General features: G+C 32.9%; 1 protein-coding gene across 7 annotated transcripts in view; it reads left to right on the plus strand.

Annotated features, from left to right (window-relative positions):
* The window catches only part of FAM172A (family with sequence similarity 172 member A), a 426,343-nt gene that overhangs the window by 121,146 nt on the left and 283,935 nt on the right, over window positions 1-21,262 (plus strand). For 6 of the 7 annotated variants that reach the window (XM_004769901.3, XM_045074532.1, XM_045074533.1 and 3 more), the window contains one exon: window positions 1,065-1,256. The exons of the other annotated variant lie outside the window; for it this stretch is intronic. In XM_004769901.3, coding sequence (XP_004769958.1) covers window positions 1,065-1,256 — 192 coding nt within the window. The remainder of the gene's footprint in view (window positions 1-1,064; window positions 1,257-21,262) is intronic. 7 annotated transcript variants of the gene reach the window in all.

Here is a 21,262-nt window from a genome sequence, read left to right on the forward strand (position 1 = left end):
CTTGAAGAAGTGAAGAGCTATTTCATTACAAAGTATATGGACAGAACTTCTCTGTTTGAGTCTGTATGTTACCAGCCATCAAGACTTTAGCTTCTGGCTCTGACATAGCTGCACAGAAGCTTCCATTCCCAGTTACTGGCCACTGCTGATGTGGAATACCAAATGCAGGCCATCAGTCATGTAGACAGGTTAGGAAGTTATCTCTTTTTAAGTCTTTTGAGTCTTTCAAGTCTAAAACATAAAATCACCTGGTTTAAACCTAAACATTAAATACAATCAAAATATATAAAATATTCATTCCATAAATAAGCACTATATAAAAGTATAAAAATGCTCATCCTGTGAATATTTAGTACATAAAATAAAGTTAGAGGAATACTTAAATAGTATTCCTTCATAAAATAATTGTTACATGAGCCTGTGTTCACATCCTGAATGATGAAAGTTCAAAGATCACTTACATAGAATAGGTGATTGAGTTTTTAAATAGTTTCCTCTCTACCTTTTAAAACCTTAGTAGTATTCTTTACTAATATATGATTTTCTAACAGGTGTATGCTCCTGTTGGGCTTTTCTGTTTTCTATTATAGATGTAATTTACTTCTGTTATAGAATTATAGACTCATTAGCTGTGTGATCTTTGGCAAGTTATTTAAACTCCCTAAGCCTCAATTTCTTCATGTATAAGTGACGATAATAATAATACCACTTTAATGAGATTGTGATTGAGGTAATGTTTTTAGGACATTTAGCATTGTATCTATACTATAAGGTCTCAAAAAATCAGTTATTCTTATTTATATTATAATACTAAATATGCACCAATAATATAAGGAGATATATTTCCAGTATTCTTTTGCCATATTACTATCATGTCTTTTATGCTAATCCATTTCATATGTAGTTATTAATGTCTAATGAATATTTCAGTTTTTTAAAGCTTTTTTACTTCTGTAACTCTAGTAGACATTCTATAATTTGTAGTAACCATTAGTTGTTTTCTCATTTATGTCTGTGTCTGATCAGAAAACATGTATTTATTATTTAATTTTTTTTAATTACAGGTAGATGCCACTGAGAGTGAACCAAAGAGTTTTATCTTTATGAGTGAGGATGCTTTGACAAATCCACAGAAACTGATGGTTTTAATTCATGGTAGTGGTGTTGTCAGGGCAGGTCAGTGGGCTAGAAGGCTTATTATAAATGAAGATCTGGACAGTGGCACACAGATACCTTTTATTAAGAGAGCTATGGATGTAAGTGCAATTTCTTTTCTATTTTTTTTGGTATTTTATAGCTCTGTTTTATTATGCATTATAAATTATTTTATCCTGTCTCTTCAAAAGTACATTATAAACATAATTTTATCTTTAAATTGTTTTTTATTTGTAATTGAAGATTATTCATTATTTTACAGTTGGAATGAAAAACTAAATGGTATTTTATTTAGATAATGTCTTTAAAATGAACATTTTTTATTCTAAATTTGTTATTATTTGAAATATTCCTTAATTTATCATTTATCAATATTATTTAAAATACTTACAAAAATATCAAGATTGATTTTGTAAATCTTTGCATACCTAATTTAGTTAAGTTAGAAACTGAAGGAAATCTACTTGAAATTAATTTCTTATTCTTTAAAAGAAGAGTTTAAAAAAAAGAGTTGCAGTGACTCAGTGTTTGTCATTTCTTTAAAAACTCTAGAACTCAGAAATAAACTGCTTTAAGCATTAGACAAAGACCTGTAAAATGGTAAATTGAAATATTTACTGAATTACTTTATTTTTACTTGAATTCTACCTTTCTAGAAACCGTTATTTTATGTATGCAAGGTTTTCTTTTCTAGAATAGTAAAATTGAGTTGTTTTTGACCTATAATTGTAACATCTTAATGTTTGGCTACTTTTTTTTTTAACTGTCTCATTCTTGCATTCTGCAGTGAACAGCCAAATTTTCCAAAGTATAGGTTTCTTTGGAATATGAATAGTTTTTTCAGAAAAAAAGTGTTGTCTTGTAAAAGAGATTTCATATAAGAACTTAAAGTTATTTAGGGATGTATCTGTGCATGTGTGCTCTATAAGAGCTATATTGTTACATTTTTGTAATTATACTGGGAGAGGAATTGCTTGATACATTGATGATTTCAAAAGTTAAAGATAGGCTTCCTGCTCTTTTATCCCTGAAATTATAAAATCAAGGCCCAGCCCAGCTCTTAAGAGAATATTTTTGTTAATAGTTTTTGAGGCCCTTAAAGTGCTTCAAGTAGAATTTCTTAGGTTAATTGTGTATTTTTTTCAGTGTCCATGGATTTGTAAAGAACACAAGACATTACTTTTGACTACAAATTTCAACAGAGCAATTTTAGTGGAATTTAAGTAAAATTTAATAGAATTTAAATAAAATAAATTGAAGTTTAGATTGAAGTCACTCACATAAAATATTGTATTATTTAAACATACGTATTTTTGGCTATGAATAGTGAAATGAACTTTCTGACACATTAGTTTGTGGTTATAAGAGATGCTGTCATTGATTAAGAACATTATATATGAAATGTGATCACAATTCAGTGTATATTTGAAAATACAATTTAGTAAAGAAAATCGTGTGTTCGTACATATGAGGGCTTGGTGAAATACTGTATGTAATTATATTGTTCCTGCTACTAGATTAAGTAAGCCTTTCCTGTTCTAGGATATTTTATTATGTAAGATTTTTCAAGGTGAAAGAGTATGGTAAGTCATGCCAAACAACTATGATATCAACTATGATATCAAACAACTGTTGATATCCCAAACAGGAGGAAGAAAGTTTGTCAGTAACTTTAGACTAGTCAGGCATTTTGTTCTTTTAAGTAGAAGTGTAGTGTTTGGAAACTAACAGCATTTCATTGCTTTGACTCTTTTCTGCTTTTCTCAATAATGGCAACTCATGATTCCTTAAAAAAAAAAAAAAAAAAAAAAGTTCGGCTGATTTCCTAGTACTCTAGTATTTAGTGTATTTAGTATTTATGTGTTATGTACTTAAAAGTTTAATTGATATACCTTTTTCTCTTTATAAAAAAAACTGAATGTCACCTTTATTGTGGTAAATTTCTACATGGTGAATATTTTTAAATGGCTATCTCTTTAATCTAGATAAAGTGATTTGTTACTTTGGCTTTGCCCTTTCATGGTGTTTCTTTGGTGGTTCTTCAGAGGCTACTGTGTGTTTATGTGTGGTGGGAGGACACTGATTGTAAAGGGGTGGTATTCTAGGAAGCAGGCAGAGGAAGACTAATTGGGAGGACTAAAGCTATCTATCTCACCCTTACCTTTTAATCAGATTAGCTCTATTTTTATTTTGTGGATTTTGTTCAAAAATTGTATTTAATGAAATGTTTCCAAAATTTAGAAAAGACTGGGAGCATTACCCATTTTTTGTGATCTGTCAGTTTTTGATATCACAACTGAAGTAAATCTGTTATTTCTCAGGATAGACAATATGATCTCTACTCAGTTTTGTTAATAGTATGTCTGTTGTGGCTGCTGTCCCTTGAGCTCACCCACTCTCACTAATAAACATTCCTGCTTTCACAGCTCAAAAAAAAAAATCTGCTATATCTCTTACAGATTTTTAGGAAAAGATTTAAGGTCCTAATATTGGATTCATACCATTATAAGGTTAAATTAAAACTTTTTCCCATCAGTGGAACCCTGCCTCTGAGGCGACTGTTCTGTAAAAAGTAGGTTTAAATCTATGGAACTACTTTGGTTGAAGCTGGGGTGAGAATTGGAGCAACTTCTACAATGACCCCTGAGATTTCTTCCCCAAACCCTAGGGCTCCATAGCTAACAGTCTGAGAATTAAAGATATTCCAGTCCTTGCATTTTAGATACTTTAGAACTTTATTATAAAAAATGTATTAAGATTTCATGTTGAAGAAATAGTACATATCAGATACATCCCCACAGTACTTCTGAGTGCCATAGCTCATATTTTTAGTGTTTAACAGTCTTCATTGCATAATACATTACTTGGAGTCGGAAACAGTGTATCATATAGCCAAGTACTGATTATTCAGTGTTTGTGCAGTTTGAGAGTTACTCATACGTGTTTTTTCTTTGATCTTTTCTCATGTGTATCTTTTTAGGCATTTCAGTTGGTCTGTAAAATGGGCAAGGAAAGGAAAGTCATTACACTACTTAAAGTCATTTAATTACTAATTGCCGATGTAGAACAAGGGTGCAGAATTTAAGGAGTTGGTAAGTCTCTCAGGGTCGTGCAATATTTGTAGGATCCTGAGAGTGAGTACCTCCTTAAATTTTGCATCATAGGCAGCTTTCTGATCTCTCCCTGTCCAGGCTTTGAAGGACTGAGTTGTACTGTCAAAAAGTTTTATGGAGAGTAGTTTGGGAGCCACTGAACTATACAGTCAAATTTTCCATGCATCAGAATCACTTGGAGAGCTTTTTGAAACACAAATTGCCTCGTCCCAAAACCAGATTTTGATGCAGAAGGTCTGGTTGGAGCCTGAGAATTTATATTTCTAAGACTGTCCCAGGTGATGTTTTGCTCTTAATCTGGATACCACACTAGAACCTCTGGTGTAGGTAACATTCTTTGGATTGGTTAAGAGTTTATTTATACTTCTCGGGCTCTAGGTATAATGGATAAGTTATAACTTGATGGCAATTATATTTGGTATGACAGAAAGTAAGAAGTTCTAGGAATTTATTTTTTATTTTTTTTAATTGACAGAGAAAGAGATCACAAGTAGGCAGAGAGGCAGGCAGAGAAAGGGGGGAAGTAGGCTCCCCGCTGAGCAGAGAGCCCAATGTGGGGCTCCATCCCAGGACCCAGAGACCATGACATGAGCTGAAGGCGGAGGCTTAACCCACTGAGCCACCCAGGTGCCCCTAAGAAATGTTTTATAATAAAATCAGTAGAGGAGTAAAGTTTAAGTTATGAAGACTACTTTCAAAATACTAATAAGTGGTTCATACTCAAAATGATAAAATTTATTGATTTTAATAATTTTGTAAGAAGTCTGATTACTTCACTAAGCCTACCCACATTTTTACTAAGTTCTCATAGCTGGGTTATTTAGAAGAGTCTGATGTTTCCATAATTACTTACCTTGAGTATAGCTTTCATATTGTTATATCTAAGTTTAAAGAAATTATACTGTTTTTATCAATGTAATTGATATAGTTTGGGTTCTAAAACATGGTGGACTGAGCTAATTAATATGCATTTCTCCCTTCTGCATACACACATGCAAGAATAGTGGATAAAACATAGCAACAACAAAAATATTAAGTATCTAGTTATGTTTAAAAGATAGAAAGGGAATCTTTAAATACCCAACTACAAGAAAAATACTTAAACCCATGGTGGTAAGTTCCTTGAGAATGTAGCAACCCAAAGGGGATAGCTAATGAGATACAAGCCCTAGGTCTACATTACAGCTTTGAGCTTGAGAGGCAAGTGCTAATACCAAGACCCTTGGGTATAGCTAAGGCCTGGAAGTTTCTGCCCTTTTAGTTTTCAGGAGTAGAAAAATCAGTTCAAGGTGCAAAGAGGAAGTTTATTTGCTAGAGAGGCCAGGTGGAGTAAATTAACATCCTCCCTTGGGAAATAGAAGCCATAGATCACACTGCAAAGTTGGATTTGGATTTGCAGCCTGAATTTTGACAACCTATGTCAGTGTGGGAATTTTAAACAATGTATATTAATGTAAAAATGGACTTTGGACAGATGAAACTTCTGGGGTACTAGATGGAAGCAAACACAAAATTCCTGGTACCAACACTTTCCTACCCAGGGTAAATCCCTAATGAAGGTGAATTTCTAGTCAGAAACTAAAAATTATATGAGGAAATGATTCGTCACAAGGAAGAGTCAGGTGAGGCAACTAACTATCAGACACAGTTGAAGAGAGAATCGGTAAATTAAAACCTAGAGTTGAAGAGTATTGTATACAGAATATAGCAGAGAATCTGAGGAAAAAAATTGATATTTTTTTAAATGATAGATAAAGAACATGACTTTTTATCATAAGAATTTCAAAAAATTGATAGGGGAAAAAGTCAAGAATAGAATAAAATCTAATATTTTTGTAGATGTTTCAGAAAAACAATAGGAAAGAAGGGGAGAAGAAGTATGTATTAATTTCTGATAGTAAAGACAGATGTTGAAGTATGGCATAGCTTAAGCAAGACAAATGAAAAGAAATCTACACTTAAAATGTATTAAAATAAAACTGCAGAGCATCAGATGGTACATGCATATAATCTGAAAGTCAAGTAAAATCAAAAGTCATTTATCAAAATAGTGATTATCCTTTGCTAATCCTTCCTCACTTATTCTGTTCCCTAGACATAATCACTCAGTACTTTCTGGTATTACTTGTGTGCTCTCTATCTATATTTTTTAAATTTAATACTGTCTCTTGATCTATCAGTCACTTTCTGTTATGGTAGACAAGAATCTCTTTCCTATTATTGCAGTTTTTTGGATTAAATCAGAAATCAAGCTTTACAATATTACTACTACTGTAAACTTTTTTATGGCTGACTCAGTTACAACCTATGGTTACTTTTCATTTTTGCTGAAGTTTGTTTTCATGGAATTCTTTTTTTTTTTTCCTATTTTCTTCACAGTAATTGTTAATTCAGCTTTTGATTTATCTCTCAGTAGTGTTTTTAAAGGGTCAGACTTACCAAAGCATCTCATAATTTACTGTTTTTCTCTGGAGAACTCTCTTTTGGAACGCTGTGGACTTTCATTCCAGTCCTGACTGTTTACTTTCTAAGCCTGCCTATCTACCTCTTTTCCTGGGACTCCCCTTAGATGGTCTCCTTATGTTTGAACTCCTGTTTCCTGGATCTAATGAACCCAGCTTTTTTGATATATGCCCTCATTTTGTTGGAGCCATCAAAAAGTGAATACAAGATAAGTTTTTGAAACCTTTTATTTCTGAAAAAAGTGCCTTTATTTTACTTGCTTCCTTTATTTTGATAATTCAGTTAGGCATAGAATTCCAAGTTGAAAATCATTTTCATTCTGAAGTTTGAATGCTTTGTTTCATCGTCTTTTAGCTTCCAGTGTTTTAACTGGAAAGTCTGGTACCAATTCTGACCTTGAATACTTTTGTTCCCTCTGTGTAAGCTTCTTTTCCTTTTGCCTAATGTCAAGAAATTACTCATACTGCTTTTAAGGAATTTCCTGTGCCTTGGTGTTTTTATCTTTTTGTTTCTTTCATTGTGTTGGGCACTTGGTGATCCCCTCTGTCTGTACTGTAAACTCATGATTCTCAATTCTTAGAAGATTTTTTGTGGTTTTTTTTTTTTTCATTTTAATCTTCTCTTTTTCTAGAATTAGTATCTTGATTTTGGAATTGTGGATTGAGCCTGTAAATGCTTTGTCTAATTGCCTGTACTTTCTTATTTTCCATCTATTTTTTGCTCTAGTTTTGTTGTTAGGTTACCTACTTTATCTTTTAACCCTTCTGTAGAATTTTTAAAGTTCTTCTATCATAGTTTGATGGTTTGATAAAGTTCTATCATATTTTGGAATGGAATTGTCTTTCGAATCATTTTGCAGACTTTTGCATAGTACACCTGATTTGAGCTCTGTGTCTCTCTCCTCTCCTATGGTCTTTTGTCCTTCTAGGCCTTCTCTAGATAAGTTTCTCAAAAGGAAACATCTTTGATCTCTCATAGGGCTATCTGCATAATGTAAGATTATGACCTAGTTTTGGGGTTTTGGGTTTCCTTTTTTAAGGAATGGGATAATTGTACCTAATGTGAACTTAAAAGTAATGCCTCTGGATAACTGGCATCCCAGTTTCTGAGTTCTTCTGAAATTCTGTGGATGAGTTGGCTTTCTTCTAGTCATTATTTCCCTCTGGGAACTTGAGGGTTTTTTTTCCTCTATGGTACAAATCCAATTCTATCAGTTTACAGTCTTCCAAAAATGTATCAATGTCTGTGTCCTCTTTACTCTCCATTCTCATTTGTTTTGTCCTGATGGGTTAACACCACCCTTCTTTACTCAGTAATTTGAGTAATAAACTTTTTTTTAACTAAAATTTTAGTGTGATTTGTGGAAGGAATGGAGATAATCAAAATAATTCAGTATAGCATTTTAATTACATGGTTCTTTTTAATCTGGTTATTCCAGTGATATTGAGTCACTTTACAATACATAGCTTTTTTTAAACAACATTAAAGCAGTTTTCTGTATAACAAAATTATATGTAAATCTTAGAGGATGACATCCTTATGTAGCAGCATTCATCACACTAGAATATTTTAGGATTTTTTTTAAAAAACCATTGATTATGGGGCAACTAAATTAAAGAATACATAAACTGTTACTTGACTGATATAAATTACAGACTTGAAAAGTTGATTTAGAGCTTTCTAGTTTTTAAATTGTTTGCTTCCCTTTTAATAGCTATACTTACCTTTTCTGTTCTGATGATTCCTCTTTCCTTAATGCACTTGGGATTCCCCCCCTTTTTTGACGGGCACATTTTGAAAAGCTGAATGATTATAGTATTAGGATTTTTTTTTTTTACAAATACGTATGGAACCATTATGGATAGTTGTCTAAAATAGGATGTGGTTTCTTCTTGTTTTTTCTCAGTAATACAAGTAATAAAATTTTGGTAACACCTTCCTAACTCCTACCTTCAATTCCTAGTCTTCCAGCTATGTATTTCAAGGTCTTAACTGTTTGTGGATAAGTATTTACAAAGTTGGTGACATGGAAATTTTAAGAGGATTCTGGTGGGTGGTGTTGGCTAATAAATGGTAGTAAGAAGTACATATCAGGTTAGGGCATAGTTTTATTTTGGAATATATGGAGCAATGCCATCTAACAGCTTTTGGGATATTATTTAGTATTTATATAGTACAAGCAGAGTATGGTTTAGCAGGAGATGTATGTTTAAGGTCTCAGAAACCTCCAAAATATGGAAAATTTTTTGGACCTTTCAAGTATATCTTTGTTTAAGTGATTTATAAGCTCCATTGCTTTTTTTTTTAATGTAATTCAAAGATTTGTGGATTTAAGAAATTCTCATTAAAATTAAAAGGTGTCATTTCTCAACATATAAGATTGGCAGATAAATTGGTAACAAGTTGTATGATAATAACAAGTTTTAATATTGTTGGAAATGTAATTTGAAGCAATCTTTTTAGTGGCAGTTTAGTTATATCACCCCAAATTAAATGTGCTTATTAACCTTTGACCCTAAATTGCATTTGTAGTAATTTACACTACAGCAGTACACAGTGTATACATACATACAAGCATGTATGTATGTATGTATACTCATCAAAGCGTTTTGTAATAACATAGAAACTTCTAATCACCTAAATATCCACCAGTAGGAGACTATTTGATTAAGTAACTGTCTATTCATATCATTAAAAATTATGTAGCTCTTAAGAAGAATGAGTGGTGTGTGTGTATGTATATTCATTCATATAAGATGATGTCTAAGAGTTATCAGATGAAAACACGAGAGTGAGATCATTTGTTCAAAAGTAGCTACACATATATGCACATACACCACCATACATACATGAGTATACATGGATGTTCCTGGAAATATATGTAAGAAACCATGAATTTTTTCTTTTACTTTTATTTCTTCAATTTTTCTATTTAATTCTCTTTCTCTCTCTCTTTTGTTACTTTGAGCAGATGTTACTTCAGTAACTAAAAAGGTAATAATTTAAAAATTTTTTTAAATAATATTCATGAAATATACTGCATTGTGGTTATTCACTTAACTATTTCTAAAAGTACTTAAATTTTAGATTATAAAACTACAAGCAACTTATTTAAGTAATGATTGTTTTTTTTTCCCCTCAAAGGCTGGCTAAATTTAGACAACTAAAATTTACATTTCAAACTTAAAAAAAAAATACCTGCTAATCCTTTTTTTCCTATTTGAAATACAGACTACCAAATTATAGGTTGAAACCAAGAGCACTAATTCCAATTTTTAAAAGTAAACTTTGAAAAAACTATATATTAATCAAAGGAAATATAAGCTGTTACATTACAGGCTTCATAAAAGATTGTTCAGGAATTCCAGAAAAGGTTAAAAAAGCTTAGCACATTATTGAACTGACAAGGTATATGAGGCCACACTAGCCCCCATGCCAGTAAAAGAAAACAATGGAATGACAGCTCTAGTGTTTGGAGAGAGGTTGTTAACGACAGCTTATTCCTTTATGATTTCAACTTTTGACAGAAGACAAGTCTGCTTGTTGCATCATGGCAGATGTATCATTACCTTCTGGCCCTGTCATGACTGAATTGGGAAAAAAAAAAACACATCCAGTTTTGAAAATGCAATTACCTTCTGGAATTTTGGTCACTATTCCTGAATTAGATGTGAAAAAGCCATCCTGTGATAGATAGCTCTTTGCTTCTGTATTGTTCTCTAGTACTGGAAAACTGATTAACTAATTAAGCAGATACTGAAGCTTTTCCTGTAGTCGACGTAGAGAGTGATGTATAACAGCATAGAGCATCTTATATTCACACACCAGCCCAAGAAAAACATTACAAGGACTCTTATCCTTAATAACTGTTTTCTACCTATATTTATACCTGATATCAAGTAACATAGAGCTTTTCCCTAAATGCAAGAGAAAAATACTGGGTTTTAAAAACAATTATGTATCACTTTTACATGAAAAAATATTGGCCAAAATTATAATTTGGTTATGACTTGATCTTTCTGTTTCTCAAGTACATGTACATTTGAATTCTGTTGTGTGGTTTTTTGTTTTTGTTTTATTTTGTTTTTCTCTCCCTTGGCTATCCTAAGAAGTGACTCTGGAGACAGAAAGAGAGGGTGTGGGTTTTGAAATTATGTCAAAGCCTCGGGGTTTGTATATGATCAGAATTTTAATGGAGGTTGAGGTAAGTTTAAATGCATAGAAGGCGAACATAAAAAATTTGTTTAATTTCTGTCATGTTGTTCTTTTTTTGAGTCACTCTGATGTCTTTTTCAAGTCTGCTTTACTCTTGAGCTTTGTGTTAACTGTATCCACGATCTGTGTTTTTCCTTCTTTCTATTCTGTTAGAACTGCTGATCCCTTTTCTGTGGTTCTTCCTTTAATATCAGCTGAAGCAGCTTGAATTGCTGAATCAAAGCTGTTTGGGGAGTGAGAGAGTGTGTAAGATTGTAGCAGGGTGAGATTCTCTGGGTAGAAGGTAACACCTCCTGCAGTTATAATCAATGCTCTGGACACTTTCAAAGATAGGAGAAGCCATGACTTGCTCCGGGGTTAAACTTTTAAAAGAACTTCCCTAGAGAAAAATGTCATCAATAAAGTGAAATAATTAGTTGACAATTCTTGAGTAGCCTAGGTTTAACAAGGAAAGATTGAAGATAGGTCAGCTTTGCATTTTTCACTGTACTTTTGGTTTCTTTCAGGTTTCAGCTTTATACTTTTATTTCTCTTAAACATGATTTTAAAAACTTAACTTACTTCCATATATTAGTTAAGCCCTGAGTTACTTTAATTTGAGAAGAATTAAAATGAAAAGAATATCAGCCTATGGTAATAGGAAATAGTCTACACTTTCACTTGAAATAATTGAGATAGTAAATTATGAAAGTTAGGTTGTTTATGAAAGTGTAGTTTATACTGTTAAAGTCGCCAAGCTTTAGATTAAATGTATTATATTTACATAATTAGTAAAATGTGATTTTTAAAGAAAATAATGTTAATCAAGTGAATTTAAGGATAAATAATTTTTAATTTCCAGGGGAATTGTTCAGTAGCATTTCATGCATCTGATACTCTTTGGTGATGATTTTACTTAGCCATTTACATGATGTAAATAAAAGGTGTATTTTAAAATGTTAATTCCAATATAATTTGTCTATTTCTACGTAGGATACTAGAAATTCTGACTAATGCCTAATTATGACTTAAAGATTTATTATGAAAAAGATACATCTATTAATTACGTATTTTTTATTTATAATATAACTTTTTAAAATTAAGATTGGATTTCAGCAGTAATTCTGGATAGTAATAGGCCAGTATTTTAATTCTTTTTTACATAGAATATAGAGTCTTGTTTTCCTGGATGTAAAACAAATCACCACTTAAAATTTATAGTGATGTGTTTAAAGAATTAAGTGGAATACTTTGGCATACTTTGTATATTTAGAATCATGTACTTCTATATTTAAAATAAATAAACTTTTACCAGTTTACTCCAACTATGAATAACTGATTAGTTATCCCATACTGTCAAGTATTCATTCAGATATCAACAATCTTAGAATCTTAGAGTCTGTGTTGTTGTTTGTGCTTATAATCATTATTGTAAAGGAGATGGTACCTTGTTTATGAAATATCTGTACAAGGATGAATATGCCTCTTGAAGCTTGAAGGCTGTGGAAGAAGGCATCCAGTAGTATTAATTTTAAAAAGCACAAGTAGTAGGGTGTTAATAAAAAGTAATAAAAAAAACACAGGTCGGGGCGCCTGGGCGGCTGTCAGTTATGCAGCTGCCTTTGGCTCAGGTCATGATCCTAGAGTCCTGGGATGGAGCCCCACGTGGGACTCCCTGCTCAGTAGGGAATCTGCTTCTCCCTCTGCCCCTTCTTCTGCTTATGTTCTCTCTTTCTCTTTCTCTCAAAGAAATAAATAAAATATTAAAAAAATAAAAATGAAGGATGCTGGGGGCGCCTGGGCGGCTGTCAGTTAAGCAGCTGCCTTTGGCTCAGGTCATGATCCTAGAGTCCTGGGATGGAGCCCCACGTGGGACTCCCTGCTCAGTAGGGAATCTGCTTCTCCCTCTGCCCCTTCTTCTGCTTATGTTCTCTCTTTCTCTTTCTCTCAAAGAAATAAATAAAATATTAAAAAAATAAAAATGAAGGATGCTGGGGGCGCCTGGGTGGTTCAGTTGGTTGAGCTGTCAGCTCTTGATTTTGGTTCAGGTGATCTTGGGGGTCCTGGGCTCTAGTTCCCCCACCAAGTTCACAGTCACTCTCTCTAAAATAAATGGATGAATCCTTAAAAAAAAAAAAAAAGACAATATTTGAGAAAGGAGATGTATGTGTAAACATTTATGTTTTTCTTTTCTGGTGCAACTTGAACACAGGATGTTAAATAATAACTCACTTTAATAAGAATCAGTTTATTTCTTTATTAAAAATAGATATGTTTTGAAACATATCCGTGATTTACCATATACACAAACACACGTGTCTACCTACCTACAAGTATCTGTGTATGTTAAAATTCCAGATTGCTAACACAGTAGTATCTTTTTTTAAATAAACTATTATTTGAAAGACTTGTTATTTCTGTTGGGAAATGAGTACTGGCTTACTTATTTATACCATGAGTTGTATATTTGAATAAAATTATGTTCTCTAATGAAAATTGTTCTTGAAAATATTTAAGAGAACATTTATCCAGGCAAACACGTGCCAAGAATATTTCTAAACTTTTTAAGGAAAGTGTAATGTGCTTCTCAGTTTGTGTTTTCTGACAGTAAGAAAATAATCTTTCCATTGAGCTTTTCATGCACATTTACTTAGTATTGTAATGATTTGAAAGCATACTGCTCTTTTGAACAGTTTGTGTTGTTTGTTATCAAAAACTTAAGGAAGTTAAACACTTCTATCAGAACAAAATTAAACTCTGGGTAATTGTCTTTTTTCCCAGAAATTAACAAATTATAACATCAAAACCTGTATGGAAAGGTATGTAATAGGTCATCTGCTGCTGTAGGCATTTTATCTTCCTCCAGGATTCAATTGTTTTGGTTTCTTTCACTTTCTGCCTGTGGCACTGTATGGTAAAATTCAGACATCCTCTTCCCCTCCAAGGAATCTGAGGGGTGGAGGATAACTTATACAAAATTAATAAATGGTATAGCCTTTTCATTGTTGCCCATCCAAGGCAATTTGCAGTGTTCACTTTAGAGAAAAAAAAAATTGGGTTGTGTAGGAAGCACTTAAAACAATAAATTAACAAGTTTAAAGCCATGAGTCCATTGTAGAAGATGTATTTCGAGTTTTAAAATACTGACCTAGTAATTTCTTAAGACTCCTCCTTTTTTTTTTTTTTTTTTTGGTCTAATAAAATGATAAAATCTAACCTTGAAAATGAAAAACAAGTGTAGTGTTTGTATTTTATGGTAACTAAACTAAATGGATTAGTTCATTTAGCCAGAGGAGTTTAACCTTGTCTAACTTAGAGCTTGTCTATTAGAATTCTTATTTTTACACTTCAGGTATGTCATTTTATTAAGCATTTTGTTGTGGCATACTAGAGGAACAGTTTTACAGGAGAGAGAAAAATTGGCATAAGTGGTGCTGTTGTCTTACAATGTGTGCTTCAGGGTGCTCTAATCTGTATAGATACCATAGGTAGTGGGATTTAAGATTGCTTTCTCCAAGAGATTATATAAATAATAAATAGTATTATGTATAGTCTTATTTCTTTTTTTTTTTCTTTTTAATCCCTGGAGAACTTTTTTGTTAGCTCTAATATTGTTACGTATATAGTCTTTTTTCCCCTCCATTAGATATGTTTGAATTGAGACAGCTAAGACTCCTGAATACTATAGCTTTGGGAAATATCCTGTTACGTTGTTTAGGATATATTGCATCATGCTGTAACTGTAACATCTTGCCTAATAATAGCAGTCTTATTTTCTGAAATGTTTCTTGGGTGTTCTTGTTACTCACTAAACTGCAAGCTCATTGAGGGCAGGACATAAATTTTCTCCATTGCCTAGCAGTATGGTTTAGTAGATGAGAACATGGGCTTTGGTATTAAACATTCCTAGTTACCAGTTTTAGCTTTGAAACTTAATAGTTTGTGATGTGGTCAAGTATTTTTTTGTTCAGTCTTGGTTTACTAATCCGTAAAGTAATCACAATAGTACCAAACTCATAGAATTATCCGGAAGATTAAATGACAAAATGTATGAAGGACCCTTACCACTATACATGAAACTATTTTTTTTTTCATGGATGGAGAGATAAAGGAATTCCATTAGCAAAAGAGAAAAATGTGATAGCTTATTGGCAGATACCATTCTTTATGTTAAATCCATTAAAAGACAATAGATTGTGATTTCAGCTCTACCATTCTTAAATAGGAACATGATGTGTACAAGCTCTTAATATAACAGCTGCCACATGATGAGTACTTAATAAATGTTAATAGTAATGAAGGTGGAAATGGTAGTTATTTAGTGATTAGTTTTGTTTTCCTTTATTTTCTCCATTTTGCTCTCTAAATCCTGCCACTCTCTAACCTATTCCTATAACAGTATGACTGGGTTTTTCCTGGCATCTTGTTGTATTGGCAGTTATTTTTCTGGATGCGTATTATCCAACTATTCTAAGGACCCAGAGGACATGGGATAAAGTTGGTATTGGCAGTACCTTGGAGGTGTAGATGATAGACTTGCATTATCATTCCCCAGGGGTAACTACACCTAGCAAGTGGAAACATAAGCATCCTAAAAATGATTTTGTTTTGAAAACTCAAAGTTGTTAATGGCAAAAGTTTCGTTCTAACTCTCCTGCCCTGTGAAATCCATCCTTGTATCCATCCATTAATCCTCCAATTCATCTATAGATCCATCAAGTATTTATTGAGGGTCAATCACTGTTCTAAATATAGGGAGATACGGTAGTGAAAAAAACAGAGTACTTGCCCTCAAGATATTGTGGTTTAATGGAGAATACAGGCAAGTTCAGTACAATACCAAATATGACCCCAAACTGTAAGCATAGGGTATCATGGGGCAGCATATTGAAGGTATCTCTCTCTCTCTTTAAGATGTTATTTATTTATTTGAGAAAGAAACAGAGACCATGAGTGGAGGGAGGAGGCAGAGGGAGAGGGAGAAGCAGACTCCCCTGCTGAGCAGGGAGCCCAACACAGAGCTTAATCCCAGGACCCTGAGATCAGGACCTGAGCCAAAGACTGATGCTTGACGGACTGGACCACCCAAGCACCCTATTGAAAGCATCTCTTAAGGCCATCTCTTCAGAAATATTTCCCAGAAGAAGGGTTATTTACATGAAGTCCTTAAGTATGAGTAGACACTTGGAGGTAAGGAGAGGTATTCTAGATAGAAATTTTAGTTGAATAAAGCTTGGACGTTGAGTTTGATGTGAGAGAGAGAATATAAGACTAGGGCTGCAGAGATCATCAGGGACTGATGTGTCCACTTAAGGTATTTGTAAATTGTCTTAAGGATTATGGAGCAGCATTGAGCAATTTCTAAAAGAGGAAATAACATGGTCAGATTTGTGTTTTGGAATATTAATTCCAGCATAATTCAAAAGAGTAGATTCAGTGACTGTTAACATACTATAGAAGTAACATGTGTGAGCAAAAATAGTTTAATGAACTGAGGAACCAATGAGTTTGTATTAGAACTTGAGAGATATATAAGCTTATTATAATGATTTGACTATATGTGGCAAGTGAAAGAAATGAATCGAATACAGTAGCTGGGTTTCTGACTTGTGTAATGGGGAGACAGTAGTAACACTAACTGAGTTGAGGAGTACTGAAGAGGAGTGATCTTTTAACATTGAAGAAGTTGAGAATCTTATGTTAGACATGAAGTGCTTATGCTACCATATTCTTCCCAAGCCATTTGTTTGACAGTGCCTGTGATCCCACTTTCTGGCTCTTCTCCATCATATCCCTGTTTCAGCAAGAGGTGTGCTGGGTCATGCAGAGACTTTGAAGAAATAATTTCGTGATATGCCTAAGTCCCTTGTTATAAAATTGCAAGAAAAAGCATAACTAATCCTCACATTAATATATCTCCTAATGTCGTGCAGATTAATTTATACTGTGATTTAACTCGCTTTTACTTTTGTATTTCCTTTTCTATTAGCATGTTTGTCTTAGAAAACCTACACTGAGACCGAGAAAAACATTGTTTAGTTAGATGAAGTCTGTTGACTGCCATTACAAAATTTGTAGAAAAGAGATCAAATTTATGGATATTTAATATGGTCACATTCTACATTTAAAATATTTCACAATATTGTTCATGTTCTTCTCTCCCAAAGCAGTGACGGCTTAACTTTTGAAATTTGCATCATAGGGAAAGTGTGGGTGTGTACTTTTCTACATAATGAGAATAGTTTTCTTACTTCTTTAATGAAGGTGGTATACTAGATGGTCTGAATTGGTCCTCATAGGTTTTAAATTGATTCCATAGATTCTATTTTTATAATTTTTTTAATAACTCAATATGCCCACTTTAAGAAACCAAACTATAGGAAAATTTTGGTTTTATTTCTCAAAACTTAATCTCGTTCTTCTTATTTTCCTTCTAATACTGAAATTTCCTCCTAATTACAAAAATATAACTGTTTTACAAAAAATCTACCACAGGGATGTTGTCAATAGTGAATTCTTTTTTTATTAATGTATTCATTAAGAGATTGTTAACTGCTGAGGGAATGGAGAGAGAAGGTTGCTGTACTGAAGTGTTGTTATTAATTGAAAGTGCAGAACTACTGAAACACCTGGCATGTAAACACATTCAATAGCTTTTCATTTACCACATATATCCCAATTCAAAAATTTCAGGCAGTACATAGTCTCACCCATGTCCAGATAGGTGTAAGTAAATGTCTTGCAGGAGGAGATTTGAATGAGAAAAGCTGGTATGAAGCAAACAGTACATATCTAGTTAAATAGGTACCTTCTGTTTGTAGAAGCATAAGCTAGATGTTAGGATGGTTAGCGTGTGGATTGGGAAGGAAAGGAAGATTGAAAAGTATGGTAGTTGGTGAACTGTTAAGTGGGAGTGAGGAAGCAGACTTCAGGAAATAACCTCTTTGTTAGAAGGAGTACATACATTCCTGCTAGGATAAGGAATAGTTTATTTGCTATTTCTCATTGCATTTGCATTTATAAATCATTATTTATTCTAGGAAAGCAGGTCGTAGGCCTTCAGCTCACTCTGCCGTCCTTCTGATACCTCCTATTGCTTCTTGTAAAATTATATCTGGAAATATATTGCAATACAGCCTTGGCTTATAGTCCTTCTCTTGCTAACTTGCTTTGAACCTTAGGAAAGTTATTTAGCCTAGTTAGCTATTCCTTTCTCTTTACTGAAATTAGAAGGCATACTTAGATACCTTTGTTGCACTGATAACTTTCAAGTATATACAAGACAGAATTATCTTTATAAGCCTCCAAATGAATAATAAATATGCAAATCTTTCTTATATATTGTTATAAAAACAATCAAGGAAAACTTGACCTAAACCCTTTATTCATTGAGTGATATGTTTTATCAAAGATGCACTGATAACAGGTAATTTGGTAGGAAAGTTATCCACTTTTTAGTATTAGTATTTTTTTAGCTTAATATCTTATTGTGAATGTTAATCATAACATTAGTATTAAAGTAGTTTCCTAGCTTTTTATCTTACTGTGTATGATTCTTTGGGAAGTGTAGTAGTTTTGTCTTTTGGCAACATGGGTTCATGCAGTTGAGATAAAAAGTGCTTGTCTTTCCTGAGAATATTTTCTTCTTTGGTGCAGCTAACACCATTCATTCAGATTCTAGCAATATGAAGAGAAAACACAAATTGAAAAATGGAGCAATTTGTTGATAATTTTCATAAGGCTACATATTCATGAAATCATTCAAGATTTGCTGTCATAAGTTATATAGAGAATGAGACATGATTTTTGAAAATGAATTGAATTTATTTTTAGCCAAGTCTTTATAGAAATTCCCAACCTTGATTTTAGTTTCCAAGTTTTTGCTTATCCAGGAAAGTGTATATAACCATATTCATACTAGTATCTGATAGTCCAAGTCCTGCATGGTAAAAGATAATAACACCAGTAGGTAAAAACTACTCACTAGAATCATAAATTCAAGAACTACTTACATTTGGAAGAATTTAAAGAAATTGTAATAGGTAGAGAATGAGATGAAGGACCCATAACTGTATGGATAATTACTAATTTAGCTTTTACACCAGTTTAAATTCAGTATTCCTTATATTAAAACTTTTTTTTAATATATGAATTGAGTTCTAAGGCTATTGCTGAGTTACATTTTGGGCTTAAAAGCAAGCAGACAAAACAGTTGCTGATTGCTTGTTCTGTATAGATTTAAACAAAACATAGTCAGTACTCTGTTATTAATTTTTTTTTCTTCCCCATAATGACATTCCTCTTCTGAATTTGTTGAAATTCAGAATTATGGTTATGAAGGGAATAAAAGAAAGAATATAGTTATGGTCCAATGTATTCATTTTTCTTTTTTAGCATTTAATATTTGGTGATCATATTTTACCACTGGGCAAAAGTTATACTCAACAAGTCTACTTTTTTGATTACTTCCAGATAAGATTAATTTATTATCACTTACAAATCTGCTCTTATCATTGAAAAATAACCAACTACATAAAATTTATTTGTTGGTGATATGACAAAATTATGCTTGAGTTGTTGCTGTCTCTTAGTTGAGATTTATTCCTCCCTTTGGATTTCAAGAGACAGAGAGTAAAACTAATTTCATAAAAGTTTTCAAATCTACGTTGGCGTCCATACTCACTGTGTATTCTACCAATCACAGATTTTTTTTTCAAGATTTTATTTATTTATTTATTTGACAGACAGAGGTCACAAGCAGACAGAGAGGCAGGCAGAGAGAGAAGGAAGGGAAGCAGGCTCCCCGCCGAGTAGAGAGCCTGATGTGGGGCTCGATCCCAGGACCTTGGGATCATGACCTGAGCCGAAGGCAGAGGCTTTAACCCACTGAGCCATCCAGGTGCCCCCCAATCACAAATTTTTAATGGGAATATTTTTTCTTATGAAGGGAAAGGTGCATTTAGAAATATTAATAAAGAGGGACGCCTGGGTGGCTCAGTTGGTTAAGCAGCTGCCTTCGGCTCAGGTCATCATCCCAGCGTCATGGGATCGAGTACCACATCGGGCTCCTTGCTCCACAGAGAGCCTGCTTCTCCCTCTGACTCTGCCTGCCACTCTGTCTGCCTGTGCTCGCTGTCACTCACTCTCTCTCTGACAAATAAATAAATAAAACCTTTGAAAAAAAAATATTAATAAAGAGATTTCAGTTGGAAGGATTTAAAATATTTTATGGTTTTAATAAAGAACAAAATGAGTTTTCAACTTGCCTTCATATTGATAGAGCAATAGTTTTAATTGGCCTTTTAGTGTGACTATTAGTTATTTCTAGACATGCTTTCAGTATTCCATGTTCAAGCATGGGAAACATACTGAAAGAAAGTCAATTCATTTTTTATTATCAACCAATTTAAGAAATTATAAATAAATATTACTTAAATAGCATCATATTTGAAATGAAAGTTTAGTGGAATAGACTTTGATTTTCCCATGTGTGTTGTTTTCCATTTCCATTCTTTTCTTTTTCTGCCATATTAACCTAAAGACAGTAGACATTTAGAAAAGAAAATCATAAAAATTTAAAAAATAATTTTGAGTTCAGTTCTGTTATCTTTCAGTGGTCTTTTATATAAGAGCAAAGTGAAATTTCTTCTCTTCTGAGTTGTAAAATATTGTGATCTTTGATTGTTTAAGATAACATTGGTGCTTGTTTGTGTTATGCAGATTCTTTGAGTATAATTGACAATAGGACATACACACTTAGTTGTTTATCTAGTGCAGTTATGTTTCCCTAGAACAATCCATTCTCACTTTGTTCTTTTTCTTTTTACCCCAGGCAAGAAAATGTGTTTAATAAAGACTGGTTCATTTAAGAAGGATTTCTCAACTTCAGAACTATTGGCATTTTGGGAAGATAATTCTTTGTTATGGGAACTGTCCTGTGCATTGTAGGATGTTTTAGCGGCATCCCTAACCTCTATCCTGTAGGTGCTAGCGACACCCACTCAGTATTAACAACCAAAATATTTCCAGACATTGCTAAAAGTTCCCTAGAGGAGGAAAATAATCCAGTTGAGAACCTTTGGGCTGAAGATGAATGCAAAGTAACTCTTTACTGTTGTGTGTGTAGTCCGGGATTTTGGGTGTTCACTTTCTTTAAAATAATTTTACTTGAATGGTGGGACTGAAATTGGACTAAAACTCGACAGTATTAGACAATAACATTATTTATGCTAATATTTTAGACAGCAATGTATTCACTACATACAGAAGACATGGATCATTTGGATATTCACACATTGCCAGTAGAAGTATAAATTAACATTAACTACTTTGAAAAC

Source organism: Mustela putorius, unplaced genomic scaffold, assembly GCF_011764305.1.
Source record: "Mustela putorius furo isolate JIRA1106 unplaced genomic scaffold, ASM1176430v1.1 tig00537350_pilon_pilon_pilon, whole genome shotgun sequence".
Taxonomy (NCBI): domain Eukaryota; kingdom Metazoa; phylum Chordata; class Mammalia; order Carnivora; family Mustelidae; genus Mustela; species Mustela putorius.